We start from the raw sequence: 18,996 nt of genomic DNA on the forward strand, positions 1-18,996 counted from the left end.
GTCAAAGTCACAGAGTACTCAAACAAACACAAAACCAGACAAAAAGTACCACTGTAATGTATTCCTCATGTTTATATACCCATGTCTGACAGTTAGAGAACAACATTTTGGCATTACTTAACTTGTGGTCTGACACTAAAATATACAGATCACTATGATGAAACACATAGAATGTGAAAGCCAAAACCTATAGCCAAAACTGCAGTACACGGGAAACACCAAGACTACAATTAATGTGAGCCTGAATCAGTAGCAATGAATGAACTTGGAATCAATATACACAACAACACATGCACAGAAGATTTCCAAAATCAAAGCCAAAGAAGAGAGGTAATAACTGTATCTGACAATTTATGAAACAATAGCTTCACTAAAATAATATGGGCTGGTGCATCCATGCCTGGTATTTATTTCTAGTAGAGGTCTAATGGCCATTCCCACAAGATGTAAAACTTCCTGGTACTTTTATACATAATAACTCTAAATGAAAGTCCTCTCCATGTTCTTTTGCCTGTATGTTATGGCTTATCTCAGGAAGTGCTGTAAGGATTTTGATACTATTTTCAGTAATAGAGAGACTGATCCATGATGAAGGTTTTGTATAGAATTTATTGTTTATAGTAATGATGAGTGTGTAATATATGTACTGTTATCTGTTCCATCTTTAATTGGCTTTTGGAGTGACATCTTGTGGCACTAATGGGAGCTATTAGCTAGTTAGCTAAGGGGGACATGATATCTGGCAAGGAAAGTAATAAAGTGTCAGCCACTGCAACTCCAGGGAACAGTGAAGCTTGACCTGAGTCTATACATATTATAAATTAAAGTCATCCACTGTGTTTTCCTTTTTGTATATGAAGGCCAGCCTCAGGAACCACTGTAGGGATTTTGATACAGTTTTCACTAATAGATGGATTCATGAAGGAAGGTTTATGTATATCACTAAATATTAAAAACAAGCTCTCCAGCCGTAGATGCTTATTGCTAATTTTGTGAGGATGAGGCAGGTTGCTAGTTAAAAACTACAAGCCAGACTTGAGCTCAGAACCTAGCCTTTGCAAGCAATACTCTTATTGACTGAGATATCCATGCACATTTCATAACCTGTTCTCTAATTTTCATGTGCCTCTCTCCTACTTTGGAAACTTCAGACATGCTCTCATCCATAATGTGTTGACCTAACACTCTTGGAGGAAATGATGTAAATGAGAAATGGATTACCAACAGTCTAGATGATTGTTCCAAGAGTAATTCTTTCACACTAAAGTGGAGTATGCATTTTTTTGGAACTACCTGGAAGACTGTGACTCGAACCCAGAAACTAATCTCTCACAGGCTTCTATGAAGTTTGGAAAGTACGAAAGATGAAATGCAGAAGTGGAACTCTGATGATGATTGGTGAGCTATGACTGTATAGCTAAGCCACTAAGGGCATTGCTCACAAAGGGAAGATTACAGGCTCATGGTTTGGCTCAGAGCACAGTTTTAATCCAATAGGTAGCTTCAAAACAGAGCATATGCCATTATGGAGTAAAAATTTGTATTGCAGTCAGTCCCATACCCTATGGCTGAGCATTTTCTCAATGATATGCTTTCTTCCTGATGTACTAGTACAGCAAGCAATACAGAAGAATATCTATGAAATTAGGCTAGTAAACTACATGTTATGGGGGAAAAAATGTGGAAAACCTAAATATGTGTTAGAAAGAAATGTCCATCACAAAATAGACGATCCTAGCCAACAGTTAAACATTGGAAAATAATTTCATTATTTCAATTGTTTTCTGAATAACTGGGTCCACAGCTATCAAATATTGCTTGAATGAAAACTTTTTGCTTTCAGGATGAAACTTTATGTAATGCAAATAGAAGTATTCCATGAAATTACAGTCTAAGCAGAAACATATCTTCATTTAAACAGTTTCCTTATTAATACAATGCCATGTGCAACAGTGGAATTCTTGTCACAAGACATCTTAGTGGGTTCATCTTGTATGTCAACTATTGGGCTTTTATATTACAAAAGATCTAGAAGCTCATGTGGAGTAACAAAAACGCCCACTCTTCAGTTTACAACCCAAACTTTCTCTTACTCTACTTCAATTTTCATCACATCCTTTATAAAGTCATACAACAGTATTTCCTTAATCTTCATAATGTAGTATTTTGTTTCTTTCAGTTAATCATTGTAGGTATGTATATCTTATATTCCTTAAGCTCTCCCTGTTGCTCTACAGTGTTAGTATTAGATTCCTGGTTAGTTGAATACATCTATTTGTTCAAAAAGTAACTCATTTTTCAGAATTGTACAAGAAGTAAAAGAGAGAACACTTTTGATTTGCATCATGACTATGTACACTATTTGTAAACAAAGGGAAATAAAAATGAAATCTTGGTTTCTAAGTGAAAAATTTAAGATTAAATACAAGATGCGTACAAAATTCTATAATTAGTGTCCTTTCTGTTTCTCCTGTTTCTGTAGTAAAATTGCAACTTCAAACATAGCTGACATCTGAAAAAAAAGGAATCTGCAGCCTAATGAATTCAGGTCACACATAACACCAAAGCATCAACTTTGGAAGTTTGTGATACAAAACACTTTTTTATCAATTTTAAGGTGCATTATACACTTAAACATAATTAAGCATGTAAAATATGTTACACATTTATTTCATGTTTAATTATACTTTGTTGTTCTAGGTTTTCCAGACTATATACTAAATCCAGCAGAACTGGATCAGAAGTACAAAGACCTAGAAATAAAAGAAGATGAATATTTTGAAAATAATATTCGCGTCAATAAATATAATCTGAAATCAAATTTAGAAAAACTTGATCAACCAGTTAATAAAACCAGGTATAAATGTTATTTGTATTATATTAACTTGTTCATTTATAGTTTATATCAGTACATAAGATACTAAAACTGCATTTATGGATGCATCAAGAACTGTATGATTTGTGCTTCATGAAATAATAGTTGTCTGCAGGGATATATCCAGGCTACTTTTATTTTCTTGCATTGCTAATATAGTGTTGTTTCCTAATGTGAAATTCTAGTATCATAAAAATATTACTTTTGGAAGAGCAAAACTGCATGAAACACTAATTGAACTGCAAGATGTGGAAAGGTACATTTAACAAAATTTTAATTTCCATTTCTCTGCATTATATGATAGCTGGAGCGTAAATCTATCCACTGTGCAAAGGGTCACATATACAGATGGTCCATTGATAGTGACCGGGCCAAATATCTCACGAAATAAGCATCAAACGAAAAAACTACAAAGAACTAAACTCATCTGGCTTGGAGGGGGAAGCCAGATGGCACTATGGTTTGCCTGCTAGATGGCGCTGCCATAGGTCAAACTGATATCAACTGCATTTTTTAAAATAGGAACCCCCATTTTTTATTACATATTCATGTAGTACATAAAGAAATATGAATGTTTTAGTTGGACCACTTTTTTCGCTTTGTGATAGATGGCACTGTAATAGTCACAAACATATAAGTACATGGTATCACGTAACATTCTGCCAGTGCGGACAGTATTTGCTTCATGATACATTACCCATTTTAAAATGGACTGTTTACCAATTGTGGAAAAGGTAGATATTGTGTTGATGTATGGCTATTGTGATCAAAATGCCCAATGGGCGTGTGCTATGTATACTGTTCGGTATCCTGGATGACATCATCCAAGTGTCCAGACCGTTTGCTGGATAGTTACATTACTTAAGGAAACAGGAAGTGTTCAGCCACATGTTAAACATCAACCACAACCTGCAACAAATGATGATGCCCAAGTAGGTGTTTTAGCTGCTGTCATGGCTAATCGGCACATGAGTAGCAGACAAATTGTGTGAGAATCGGGAATCTCAAAAACGTCAGTGTTGAGAATGCTACATCAACATCGATTGCACCCATACCATATTTCTATGCATCAGGAATTGCATGGTGATGACTTTGAACATTGTGTATAGTTCTGCCACAGGGCACAAGAGAAATTACTGGACGATGACAGATTTTTTGCACGCGTTCTATTTAGCGACGAAGCGTCATTCACCAACAGCGGTAACGTAAACCGGCATAATATGCACTATTGGGCAATGGAAAATCCATGATGGCTGCAACAAGTGGAACATAAGTGACCTTTGCGTGTTAATTAATGGTGCAGCATTATGGGAAGAAGGATAATTGGCCCCCATTTTATCGATGGCAATCTAAATTGTGCAATTTATGCTGATTTCCTACGTAATGTTCTACCGATGTTACTACAAGATGTTTCACTGCATGACATAATGGTGATGTACTTCCAACATGATGGATGTCCGGCACATAGCTCGCATGCAGTTGAAGAGGTATTGAATAGCACATTTCATGACAGGTGGATTGGTCGTCGAAGCACCATACCATGGCCCGGACGTTCTCCAGATCTGACATCCTCGGATTTCTTTCTGTGGGGAAAGTTGAAGGATATTTGCTATCATGACCCACCGACAATGCCTGACAACATGCATCAGTGCATTGTCAATGCATGTGCGAACATTACGGAAGGCGAACTACTTGCTGTTGAGAGCAATGTCGTTACACATATTGCCAAATGCATTGAGGTTGACAGACATCATTTTGAGCACTTATTGCATTAATGTGGTGTTTACAGGTAATCACGCAGTAACAGCATGCATTCTCAGAAATGATAAGTTCACAAAGGTACATGTATCACATTGGAACAATGGAAATAAAATGTTCAAACGTACCTATGTTCTGTATTTTAATTTAAAAAACCTACCTATTACCAACTGTTCATCTAAAATTGTGAGCCATATGTTTGTGACTATTACAGCACCATCTATCACAAAGTGAAAAAAGTGGTCCAACTAAAACATCCATATTTCTTTACGTACTACACGAATATGTAATAAAAAATGGCGGTTCCTATTTTAAAAAATGCAGTTGATATCTATTTGCCCTATGGCAGCGCCAACTAGTGGGCCAACCATAGCACCATCTGGTTTCCCCCTTCAAGCTAGACAAGTTTCGATCTTCATAGTTTTTTCGTTTGACGCTTATTTCATGAGATATATAGCCTAGTCACTATCAATGTACCACCCTGTATACCCACTGGAATATGATTTCACTGGCTGTTGATTATCTTGAAAGATGTAGAATCAACATATGTAGCACAGCTGTTGCCTTTCTACAAAGCAGGGAGTGTTTATTATGGTCGACTTGAATGCATGTATGTCACCTCTGATTTTTTGCACTGTTCGTATTGTATGTTTGCCAAGAAGTAATTGCAAAGAGACCTCATCATGAAGTTTTAGCTTTATGTAGGACAAATCTGAACAAAATAATAAAGAACAACATGTACAGCTTCTAATACTGTTCAGTGACACATGTCCTGGGCAAAATAGAAATCATACTCTGGTTTGTTTTCTGCTTAATATTGTTAATAACAGTATACTGAAGACTATAACTCTGTATGAGCACATTCCGTTCCATGCTGTGACAGGGACTTTAGGGATATTTGATGGCTCATCACGAGGAGTGACAGAATATTTATAATGGAAGAATACTGTGAGATTATGAGAAAGAGCAATGTGCCTGGATGTTTCTCCATCAAAGTGTTGAATTCAAATGATGTTCTAGCTTTCAAGAAATGATGGCCCAGGCACTACAAAAAGATGAGCCAGCAGGAAGGGTTATTTCTAATGAAAATAAAATTACTTTTCAGTTGTCTAAGTTGAAGAATACTGAATATAAATCAGATAAGAAAGAGAAGATTGTTGCCTTTGAGTACCTATATTTCTGGACTAATCAGTCACACATTTCCTCACAAATGCTCTGAGTCTACCTCAGGAGAAAGCATGCATCACTGATTGTGTTCCAATCATGATAAAGAAAGTGGAAGATCTCCACAAACTTGACAACATGTTCCTGCAGGGAACAGTAAGTTTTATGAGACACTTTTCAAATGGCCCACAATATACACAGAAGAAGAAGAAATTAATGAGAAGAAAAACTGCTTGTAACTACATGTGAAATAACTTGATAAAAGTTTTTTCTGACAGTTTATTGTTTATTTCATTACAATTTTTAAAATTAATATGATTGCAAGAGTCATACTTTGTAAAAATGGCATATATACAACATGTAAAATGCATAATAATTGCCTGATATGCCACATGTTGGAGTAGCATTCCTTTCAGTATTGTGACAAAACATGACTGCAAAGCTGCAGAAAAGTTTCATGTGCAAACTTTGTGTTTCAAACTATCTATGAAGATTTTTGTGTCTACTGTAAACTTTCATTTTTGTTAGATATGTCCTTTCTGCATCTTATAATTCAATTGCAGAAAATAGTAATGGTTCTATGAATACCAGGAGATGGATCAATGTGCATTATGGTGTTTGTTGATCATGGCACTAGACTGGAATGAGTTGTAATATAGGCTGATTCATTTGTTGACTGATTCTTTCATTCATACACGTCTCGTAAATACTTTTACAAAGGAGAGTCTTCTAGAATGTAGAATGAGTGATGTTATAGATTAACATGCAGAAACAACCACTGCAAGCTACTTCTGTAAAGTACACTAACAACAAATTATGGCTAGTGCTAATCTACTCACACTGACAATTACGGGAATCACTTCCAGATGATATGAATGTATATATATTTCCAGATAAACAGTTACTCTGGAAAAGTCACTGATCCTCCTCTTAAATCACAAAATTGCTGTTTATGTCCCATACATAAAACAAAGCATTTATGTAACTGTATACAGAACAACATAATCTGTCTACATGTTTAATGTAAAGATTATAGCAAAGTGAAATTTACATCCATGAGTTCAAACATTCTGATAAATGGTATATATGGCAGCTAATAATGCATCTTTTAATTTGTTCTGGACTATTCAGAATCTTTTCTTCAATTCCCTGTTTCCTATTTATCAACAACATGTTATAACCTTTTACACCATTGTATAAAAGTACATTCTGAACCCTAGATAAGGATACACCTATACAGGATGGTCGGAGACAGTCTGAAAAGCTTGTAAGGGTGTTGCAATATAGGTTATGTTGTTCAGGAAAAAATTCAATGTGCTGCAGTGTTTCTGAGTTATCTAACATTGAAGTCAGCAAACCAGGCTGTTATGTGTGCAAATTCAAGTGACCCACCAAATACGGTATCATCAAATGTGTTCTTCATTTCATTTCCTAAAACCAAACAAGTGAGTGATAAAAAATTGAACATGGGATGCTAACAAGGACTGAACCTAAACCAAAGTCTGAACAGTCTTGCACACTATCATCTACATTATGAGAACAACTGACATTAATTTTACCTGGCAGACTGCTTAAATTTGTGTGCACAATGGCCTGATGATCAACTGACACTAATTGTATGAAGCAAACTGCTTGAATATGTGTGCACAAGGGCCTAATTGGCAAACTTCAATGCTAATTAACTCAGAACTGGCACAATGTACTGTGTTTTTTTTCTTAACTGTCATCTCTCAGTACAACCTACCCTGAAACACCCTTATGAGGTTTTCAGACTCTTTCTGACCACCCAGATTATGGAAATTATTTTTACTTTTAGAGTGATGGTTGCTCATCCAAAATTCATTCTTATTATCAACCACAAATACCATCAGAGAGTAAATGTATTGGCAGAGAAGTGTAAGAATCCCAAGAGCCTTGAAAATATTTCTGAAAGATGTTTAGTTATCAAAGTTACATAATATTCTTACCACATATTTTTGTGGAATAAATATTTTTTCATTTATCTGCAATCTGCTGTAAGGACAGTATTGAGTAAAAGTATGTGAAGTGTGATAGCAATACCTTCTGTATGTAAACATAGCAGGAGAGATTTAGAAGAGCAAAGCAGGCAGAACAGAAATTTCTGTTTAACTCAACCATGTTTTTGTGCCAGCTCAGCTTATGCCCCATATAGTTCCTACGAACTTCACACATGGATCCTCATATAGTATTGCCACTGATTTCTGCTTCTGCTACATGTAAGTCATTTTTATTCGTTTGGTTTTGCATAGTAAGGGTCTTTATACAATTATGGATAAATCAGATTACTGTGAACCAGCTGTAAGACTGTTTCAGACTGTGTCTGGTTTTGATGTGATTGGGTCCTTTATCCATGTATTTATATCATTTGAAACTATGACATTTTTTTGAGAATCTTCCAAAATCTCTCCTAAATAATTTACGTAGGTTGAGAACAGGAGCAGGCAAAGTACTGAAACTTATGGGCTATTGTAACTCTAATGGTTGTCTAGAGTGATTTAAGATGTAATGACCACATAAATCTACTTGAAGGGAACGCAGATCCCACATTGAGATTCAGCAGAAGAATTTCAAGGAGCTGTAATAAACCCACAAGGGAACTTACTTACAAAAACCCTTGTTTTGCTGATTATTCAGTTCTGTTTGTTGGTATGTAACCCCTGTCAAATTGAAATAATGGAAAAGACAGAGAAGATTCAAAGAAGACCTCCATCTTCCAATTCAAATATTGTTAATCACCATGAGAACACCTGTAAATGCTAGACTCATTTCCATGGCAGACACTATAAGAGATGTACTATGAAATATCAAGATTCTTACACTCAGAAAGCCCAGAGACCATTATGAGTCAAGATACATTTTACTTCCTTCAACTTATGGAATGGCACAAGCTATATTTTCCATGAGGTCACAACAATTCCTTCAATCTTGTTTTTAGTCCTATTCACTTTTTCATCTTGTCATAGTTTTAAGGATTATCTTATGAACACATTCACTTTTAAACACATATGTATAAGTTCATTCTTGTTTTTCTGTATTTTGTACATAAATTTTTTCCTTCTGCCCATAATTACCCTAGCTGTGACCCATTTTCTCACTTTAATAAATTAATATTGAGCCAGATTTTTACGCTTCTTTTTGTTTTAAACACAATTACATAATATGTTGACAAACATAACTGGTTTCAGCATGTATGTAGTGTAACAACACATTGTTCACCAAATACCGTCTATGGTGTGTAGGTATGACTCAATGTATTTTGATTTTTAATTTACATAGATTATAAATAGAACTGGCCAAACAATTTACAGGTTTTAACTTTTTAAAATGGATTTATTTATTTATTTTTCTATTTTACGATCTGAAAAGGCCCAATGTAAAGCTCAAACTGGCTACAATTGTTATATTATGTGATTGTGTCTGAAATTAAAAAAAAAGTGTATAATATGTGAATCATTTTTCTCCACAGACAGAATGCCATTCTTTCCAACTACAGTTTTTCTCTTTGTGTATGTGTGTGATAACTCTAAAGAAAGAAAGATTGGGATTTAACATCTCATTAAAAGGGAGCTCATAAGAGATGGAGTACAAACTTAAATCAGGGAATGAATATGGAAGGAAATAAGCTATGTGATTTCAGATGAGTCATCCTAACACTCTCTGTAAAGAATTTAGAGGAAGTATGTAAAATTATACAAAGAGGGCTTTGTAGGCTCTTTACTTTTGTTGAAACTTCCAGGCTGAATTGCTATGCTCAGTGCATAAAACAATTCTCAAATATTTCATCCTCATCTATGGAGGACATATTGAACACTGGGAACCATGTATAAGTCATGTAATTTTATAAAGTCATTATTAGCTGTATAAAGAACACCACAGTCTGCAGTGGGATGCACAATGCATATGACAGGTAACATACATCTCAATTACAAATAAATTATAATTATAATTTCTCCCTTTGTGCAAAGTCAGAATCAGGATACTTCTATAAAATACTGAAAAACTAAATCTGGGTGGCTGGTTGAGACTTGAGGTTCCATCCTGCCACATATAGCTGTGTGCCAACCAATGTGCCACATTGCTCAATGTGAAGATTGTGTTATAGTGCAATTTAGCAATGCTTTAACATCCAGTTTTAATTCAAATTGTGCAAAATGTTGTCAGAGAAACACACAGCATTGTTGCAAGAATAAAGAACAGAAATTATTAACACAAAATGTGTACTGTATGTGACTGTTTCAGAGCTATGGCAGGTAGCTGTTGGTAATGCACCATGCTAGAGTCAATAGTCTACAAGCCCTGATCAGGTTACTGTTTTTGAGATTCATATCAGCTAAATTAGAGAGTATCAAGGGCAATGTTAATGCCAATATTCACAAATACATGAGTTGGCATTTAGGCAGCTGAGATTAGGTTGAAGGCAAATAGAGTTTTCTGTTTTGTTTTTAATTTTTTTATACCATTCACCCATTTTCTTAGGTACACCTTGTACCTAATGAACTACTATCTCTTGTGTGCTTACTTGAGTTGATCATATTGTAAGTGTGAAGAAAATAATACTGTCATGTGGTTATTAATTCTGTAACTATAAAGTGCAGGTCACAATGTGTCTGAAACACATTTTGAGGTATAATTAGGAAGTAGCCCAACACTTAGTTAAAGAGGCATGGGAAAATACCAAAAAAATCGTTACCTTGTTGGTTGGTACATCATATTTTGTTTCCATGTAGTGTATTTGACTTATTTGGGTCTAATCACATTACTTTTAATTGTTTGGAATTTTAACTGTGGGCTGCACTGGATATTTGTCATATTCCTAGGGAAGATTACTGAAGATTCAATTGAACCTTACATCACTCCTTAGAAAGATATTCAGGAAAACTGATGTCTTACAAAGTAGTTTCTTTTTCAGAATTTAAAGAAATTTATCATTAGTTTCTAGTTTCTGATCAGCATTTTGCATCTAATATTAAATTATTACTGTCTGTGATTTTCCTAGACTGTATGTTTTATAAAGACAGATTCAATTAATATATTCTGTTAACATAATTACTTGCATTTTATGTGGTATTCATTTTTGTTAGTTTCATGTAGGCTGTCAGGGCAGGAACTTAAATATCAATAATTTAATCAGTCCAAAGAAAATTGAATATATTAGAAATACTGCTCTGTTTCAGAAATGGATACTTATGAACATATTTGGAAATTAGATCATGTTACATAGTTATTATTTTTCGTATTTGCGATTATAGGTGGGGTATGACACCTCCCACTGTAAATGCCTACTATACACCAACCAAGAATCAAATTGTTTTTCCTGCTGGCATTTTGCAAGCTCCATTTTATGACATTGGACACCCAAAATCTATGAATTATGGAGCAATGGGAGTTGTTATGGGACATGAACTTACTCATGCATTTGATGATCAAGGTTTGTTGCCAATTAAAATTTTGCTTGTACTAATATCTACATGTTTGCACAAAAGTCTTGCAAATATACGTGTATACTGTGCATTCACTGTGCATCATACAATGTTCTACAGACATGCATGTCACTCATATGAGATTAAGCAATTTATGTGATGTCTGTGTGCTGATATCAATTCCATATGTTCTTATGCTTTGTTTATTATTTTGTATCTTGCATATGCTTTACATCCTGGTCACAACTTAAGCTGTAACTGTGCACACATAAGGACACCCAAAGGCACACATGTGTGTGCAGCTCCCATCCCCTCCCCCCATGCACAAAAATATGTGTATGTATTATATGTAGCCCCCAGAGAGGTCCAGTGTAGCTTTTTTTTAATGAAGCGCTGAACCATGACCATCATCTCACCTCTCTTATAGTGCTTTTGACTCTTACACTTTGATAATAGGCTCTATTTATTCCATCAGTTAAATGCTGACACATGAGAGGTCGAATGTTGGTATGATACCAAGGACTCCAATTTCTGACAAAGGGGCCAGGGCAATATAGAGGCATCAAAAATAGTTTTGCATCACCGTGGTTCCCAGAAATCCTGAAGATAAACATTGACTGGGTTTGAACAGTCCATGGGTGTACTGCCAGTCCATAGTGTCCAACAGGCACAATATTTCAGCGATCAGACATGTTGCTAATCTCAGGTGCACTGATGAACTGAGCTCCTAAGGGCAGGCAGCTGTCCTAAATCCCCTTCTCCTGTGAGGCGTTCTGTCCACGGTCTGCACCCGCGGCTGTGCGTCGGTGGTCGCTGAGAGGCTGGCGTTGGCATCTGTGGTGGCGTCGGTGTAACTGCCTCGTCCGCCCTGGTCGCTCATTTGTTTTGTTTGCTAAGCCTCTTTTTAATTAGACTCAGTGCTGGTTCCCATGCCTTGCTGAGGTTATAGCCGCAATCTCTGTTGATGAGTCAGTCCCTGGTATGAATTTTGATAGCCTCTCTAATGACGCAGTACCAGTATTTAGCTGTCTGTGCCAAGACCCTGGTATGTTGGTAGTCCATTTCGTGATTTTTGGACAAACAGTGCTCTGTGACTGCCGACTTGTTGGGGTACATATGTTGATGACACGTTTCTGATATGGCCCCATGGAAGGGACAAGCTCCTAGATTTCCTTACACACCTGAACTCCATACATCCGAACATCAAATTCACTATGGAGACCAAAGCAGAAGGATTTTTACCATTTCTGAATGTCATGTTCAAAAGAAGAACGGATGGCACCCTGGGCCATGGGGTATACAGATGGAAACGCACACTGACCTGTATTTGCACGCAAATAGCTGCCACCACCCTTCGCAGAGGAATAGGGTACTAAAAACACTGGTGCACAGGGCACACACCATCTCCGATGCAGAGAGTCTGCCCCATGAGCAGGAACACCTCAAAACTGTATTTCAGAAAAACGGGTACTCGGAATGGCAGATCAGATGCACTCTCTGCCCCACCTCTACAGTACACTGTGTGGAGATGGACGAAGTCACGGAGGAAGAGATAGCCACCGCCTATATACTGTATACTGTCGCACAATCGGGCAAAATAGGACGAATATTGAGGAAACACTGAGTAGGAACTGTCTTTTGCCTGCCCAATAAAACACGAGCATTATTGGGAAGACGATCTCAGTTTGTGGAAGGCCGGCATAAACCAGATTCCCTGTGAGTGTGGGAAGACTTACATTGGACAGACAGTGTGCATCATCAAAGATCATTGCTGAGAACATCAGAGGCACACTCGACTTATGTACCCCAACAAGTTGGCAGTCGCCGAGCACTGTTTGTCTGAAAATCATGAAATGGACTACCAACATACCAGGGTCTTGGCACAGACATCTAAATACTGGGACAGCGTCGTTAGAGAGGCTGTCAAAATTCGTACCAGGGACAGACTCATCAACAGGGACTACGGCTATAGCCTCAGCAAGGCATGGGAACCAGCAATGAGTCTAATTAAAAAGAGGCTCAGCAAAATAAACAAACGAGCGACCAGGGCGGACGAGGCAGTTACACCGATGCCACCACAGATGCTGACACCAGCCTCTCAGCAACTGCCGATGTGCGGGCGCAGTTGTGGACTGCGGAGACAATGCCTTGCAGGGGAAGGGGATTCAGGACGGCTGCCCGCCCTCAGGAGATCAGTTCGTCAGCACACCTGATGATGGCGACATGTCTGATTGCTGAAATATTGTGCCCATTGGACACTATGGGCCGGCAGTACACCCATGGACTGTTCGAGCAAGAAATACGCTGGGAGAAGTTGAAGAATCACATTGACTGTGGGTATTGTATCACAGACACAGTCCATTTGACTGTTCAGAGATATCACTAAACCCACCCAAAGATGTAAACAACCATGCATGAGCAGTGCCTATTAGATGGAGGGGGTCCAACAGCCAATCAGTTCCAGTCATTCCACCAGGAAGGAGGTACATGGCTTGTGTTGTCTGTCATTCAACCATGCCTAGACAGTCAATACCGCAATTTGATTGTGTCCGCATTGTTACTTTGTGCCAGGAAGGGCTCTCATCAAGGGAAGTGTCCAGGCATCTCGGAGTGAACCAAAGCGATCTTGTTCAGATATGGAGTAGATACAGAGAGACATGAAATGTTGATGACATGACTACTCAGGCCACCCAAGGGCTACTACTGCAGTGGATGACTGCTATCTATGGATTATGGCCCGGAGGAACCCTGACAGCAATGCCACCATGTTGAACCTTTTTGTGCAGCCACGGGACGTTGTGTTATGACTCAAACTGTACGCACAGGCTGCATGATGCACAAATTCACTCCTGACATCCATTTCAAGGTCCATCTTTGCAACAATGACACCATGCAGCGCGGTACAGATGGGCCCAACAACATGCCGAATGGACTGCTCAGGATTGGCATCACATTCTCTTCCCCCATGAGTGTCTCTTATGCCTTCAACCAAACAATCATCAGAGACATGTTTGGAGGCAACCTGGTCAGGGTGAACGCCTTAGACACACTGTCCAGGTAGTGCAGCAAGGTGGAAGTTTCCTGCTGTTTTGGGGTAGCATTATATGGGGCCAACATATGCCACTGGTGGTCACTAAAGGCACCGTAATGGCTGTACGATACGTGAATGTCATCTTCTGACCAATAGTGCAACCATATCGGCAGCATATTGGCGATGCATTTGTCTTCATGGATAACAATTATTGCCCCCATCATGCACATCTTATGAGTGACTTCCTTCAGGATAATGACATCGCTCAACTAGAGTGGCCAGCATGTTCTCCAGACATGACCCTATCGAACATGCCAGGGATAGATTGAAAAGGGCTGTTTATGGATGAAGTGATCCACCAACTACTCTGAAGGATCTATGCCGAATCGCCATGGAGGAGTTGGACAATTTAGACCAACAGTGCCTTGATGAAGTTGTGGATAGTATGCCATGATGAATACAGGCATGCATCAATGCAAGACAATGTTCTACTGGGTATTAGAGGTACCGGCGTGTACAGAAATCTGGACCACCACCTCTGAAGGTCTCGCTGTATGGTGGTACAACATGCAATGTGTGGTTTTCATGAGCAATACAAAGGGCAAAAATGATGTTTTTGTTGATCTCTATTCCAATTTTCTGTACAGGTTCTGGAACTCTCAGAACCAAGGTGATTCAAAACTTTTGATGTATACAACTTTCGGGAGTTAATTTGTGATCATATAGCAGCTCCTCCAGCAAATTCCACACCTAAGACCTGAAGGGCAAAAGCTGTATTGCCTTTGAGCAATGCACTCCATATAGAACTTAGCCAATCAGCGGGAGTGAAAGGTGAGTCCCTGGCCTCTTAAAACTGGGTCAATTTTGCCAACATCCACTAATCTTAACAGAACAGTCCCTTGGTTCTCAAGTTTGGGAACTGTACATGGAGTTAACACCTACAAACTGTAAAACTGTCGCCATTAGGAATTGTGGCAAAATAAGTAGAAGAACTACAAAGAGAAGATAAGAAAACATGGGCTTAGATTTGAATCTTAGAATGTGTAACACATGAAAAGGAAAGGAACAGCAGTTACTATTGTCTCCGAAATTAACAGATATAATCTGAATGTCAACAAATCTATGGGAATTAAGTCAATTAGAAGAAGGAACAATAGTTATAGAAAACTAAGTAATTATTTATGAGTGCCAGTTGAAAGGCACGTACTAATGTATGAGATATGATAATTTCTCTGGTGTTTCTTTTGATAGTTATACATCAGCAGACAACAAACATTTATTCGTATTATTTGTAGTCAAAGGATTTAAATCTACAAATGAACCATATACTCTTGTTTTTGACAAGCATTTTTGCCCTAATTAACAATCATAACACAATAAAGCATCATTGGTCAAGAATAAAATATTTTCCATAATGAGCCTCAACTAGACATATGGAAACCTACAGTATTCACCTGTATCACCACTAAATAAAAATTTCGACAAAAAACTGCCAAACAGGTTGAATAAAGTGTCAAAATACAGACATAACATACTGTAGCTCATGATTTGAATCTACATTGTGTTTAATTCATGTTTCTTGCAAGCTATCTAGTTTTTGTATCTGCAGGAAAATGTCAGCATGTTTTTAAGAGAGAACAATGTCATTTTCATTTTAAAGGTTTCTCAACATATTTCCACAGTGCTCTGAGAAAAACAGTTATTGTCATTCATAGTACATACATTTGGACATGTAGTTAGCAATAACAGATTAACTAAAATATCAGTATGCAAAACCTTCATAGTGAGATCTTTTTCTGCTTTACTCTCAGTGCTCATAATAAAAAAATCATATGCGAAAACATATTCTTTCTTTATTTCCTATTTCTTGCAGACTGAAATAGCTATTATCTGATACTGATATTACTAAATCAACAAAACAACTCCAGCCTGTAACACATTCATTAACATTTTTAAATGGTGTCATCTTGCTTTCAGTTGTTAGTGCTTTATTTGATGATTGCAATTTCAAAATTATGCCCTTTTCAAGTGTAAGATTTTGACCAATAGGTTTACATTAGGCAGAGATTTCTGTGTAATGCAAGCCTATATCTCAAAAACATATGCTTGTAAATGGCATAATACCAAAAATGCAATCATAAAATAAAACTCTAACAGCTGAAAGCAAGATGACATCATTAAAACTATTTATAGAATCTGTGGGCTTATATTACAAGAAAGTGACATTCATTAACAATATCTCATCTTAGCTGTACTACTCATCAAGAGACTCATAGATAACCATGTGTGGGAAAGTAACACATAATTTCTAGATGTAAACTTTTGAAAATGGATGAACAAGTATTTGACATCCAGTCATTCACCTTAAAATAACAACTTGAAAATGCATACATACAGATGTTGTATAACATACATTAATTTCAATTGATGCTATCTGAAAACAGTCCACATATTTGTACAGCTACATACAAAAATACTATTTTTTTAGCTTCAAGATATTCTTTAATACTGTAGACATGCTATTAATGCCATATTGGAACTGTATATGCACCAAAATTTGTTTAATACGTGATGAAATTCAGAAGCCTTTAAGTTAGTGTATATACATTCCAATTACTGATATTTTCATCTGTCTCTCATAGAAATATGTGTCTGTGGCAAATGGGCTCCAGTCACATGTTTTTCAGTTACTCAGTAATATATTGCAATTATCTCAGTTCCCTGCATAAGCACATACACATAGTACACAGTAAGCAGATGATACCTAACTAAATAGTTTACAGATGACTGACATTTACATACAAAATTAGATTTTATTACCATTTGATTAATCCTTATTTTTTTGCGTTAAGACTTCTGCTACTTCAACTATCCTATTCAGCCTACAAGTATTTCAGGAAATCCAATGAGACAATTTTTAAACAATAATTTTTTTTGTTCTCCCAGATTGTTATATGTGTGATCATTATATTTCCAATTTATGTTGAATTTACTGACAATACACCACCTAGTTTCTTTAAGAAATGGAGATTAATAATACTCCCACAGAGTTGTACATGATGTCCCAAATTATATATTTAATGAATTCATTGCAGCAAGTTATTGCCTACTATTCTGAAACTGATTTGACAGTAAATGAAACAAGCAAATAGTTCAAGCTTCTATCTTATCTTTTTATTAAGCAGCTTCTCTGAGGAAGAAAAAGAAGGATTTGGTTTATTGTCCTATTAATGATGAGATCATTAAAGAGTGAGTAAAACATCAGATTGGGAAAGGATGGAGAAGGAAACTGGTTGCGTAATTTTTAATAGAACCATTCCGACATTTGCCTTAAGTGATTGAGGAAAATAACAGAAACATCTTGACAAGTGGGAATGGATTTGAATTCTAGTCTTCCTGAATGTGAGTCCAATGTCATAATTATTGCAACAACACTTGATTCTTTCCAAGTGTTTAGTGGTGAGTAGAGCAGATGAACACAATACAGCATTCTAAATACATGTTGGTTTGCTCATCCACGTATGGTGCAATGTTCTGCTTTAGTAATGAAAATGTATAAAACCATCTGATGTTGTTGTTGTTGTTGTGGTCTTCAGTCCTGAGACTGGTTTGATGCAGCTCTCCATGCTACTCTATCCTGTGCAAGCTTTTTCATCTCCCAGTACCTACTGCAACCTACATCCTTCTGAATCTGCTTAGTGTATTCATCTCTTGGTCTCCCTCTACGATTTTTACCCTCCACGCTGCCCTCCAATACTAAATTGGTGATCCCTTGATGCCTCAGAACATGTCCTACCAACCGATCCCTTCTTCTGGTCAAGTTGTGCCACAAACTTCTCTTCTCCCCAATCCTATTCAATACTTCCTCATTAGTTATGTGATCTACCCATCTAATCTTCAGCATTCTTCTGTAGCACCACATTTCGAAAGCTTCTATTCTCTTCTTGTCCAAACTATTTATCGTCCATGTTTCACTTCCATACATGGCTACACTCCATACGAATACTTTCAGAAATGACTTCCTGACACTTAAATCAATACTGGATGTTAACAAATTTCTCTTCTTCAGAAACACTTTCCTTGCCATTGCCAGCCTACATTTTATAATCATACAGTAAAGCTGCATGCCCTCGGGAAAGAATTACGGCTGTAGTTTCCCCTTGCTTTCAGCCGTTCGCAGTACCAGCACAGCAAGGCCGTTTTGGTTATTGTTACAAGGCCAGATCAGTCAATCATCCAGACTGTTGCCCTTGCAACTACTGAAAAGGCTGCTGCCCCTCTTCAGGAACCACACGTTTGTCTGGCCTCTCAACAGATACCCCTCCGTTGTGGTTGCACCTACGGTACGGCTATCTGTATCGCTGAGGCACGCAAGCCTCCCCACCAACGGCAAGGTCCATGGTTCATGGGGGGCATCTGATGTTATCCATCTTAATCTTCTGCGGTCTACCCAAACCTGGAAAATTCTCCTAAGAATATTAGACTTGTGTTATTCATGTTGAAGCAAAAGGCTGTGAAAGAAAACCTCCTTCTAAAATAATTACAATGCTTCAATAAAAACACAATACTAAAGTTAGTTAAAGTAATTCATAAGACATTCATAAATGCTTGACTGTAAACAGAGTAGTCTAGATGTTTCAGAAACTAAATGCAAATGCAAATGGTGATACACCTACAATTCTACATTACAATAATTAATTCTTTGGGCAACTAATAACTATTTACCA

At 37.2% G+C, this 18,996-nt stretch overlaps 1 protein-coding gene across 3 annotated transcripts in view; it reads left to right on the top strand.

Annotated features, from left to right (window-relative positions):
* The window catches only part of LOC124555774 (endothelin-converting enzyme homolog), a 400,218-nt gene that overhangs the window by 364,294 nt on the left and 16,928 nt on the right, over positions 1–18,996 (top strand). For all 3 annotated transcript variants that reach the window (XM_047129822.1, XM_047129823.1, XM_047129824.1), the window contains exons 11-12: positions 2,701–2,857; positions 11,068–11,246. In XM_047129822.1, coding sequence (XP_046985778.1) covers positions 2,701–2,857; positions 11,068–11,246 — 336 coding nt within the window. The remainder of the gene's footprint in view (positions 1–2,700; positions 2,858–11,067; positions 11,247–18,996) is intronic.

Source organism: Schistocerca americana, chromosome X, assembly GCF_021461395.2.
Source record: "Schistocerca americana isolate TAMUIC-IGC-003095 chromosome X, iqSchAmer2.1, whole genome shotgun sequence".
In the NCBI taxonomy this organism is placed as follows: Eukaryota; Metazoa; Arthropoda; class Insecta; order Orthoptera; family Acrididae; genus Schistocerca; species Schistocerca americana.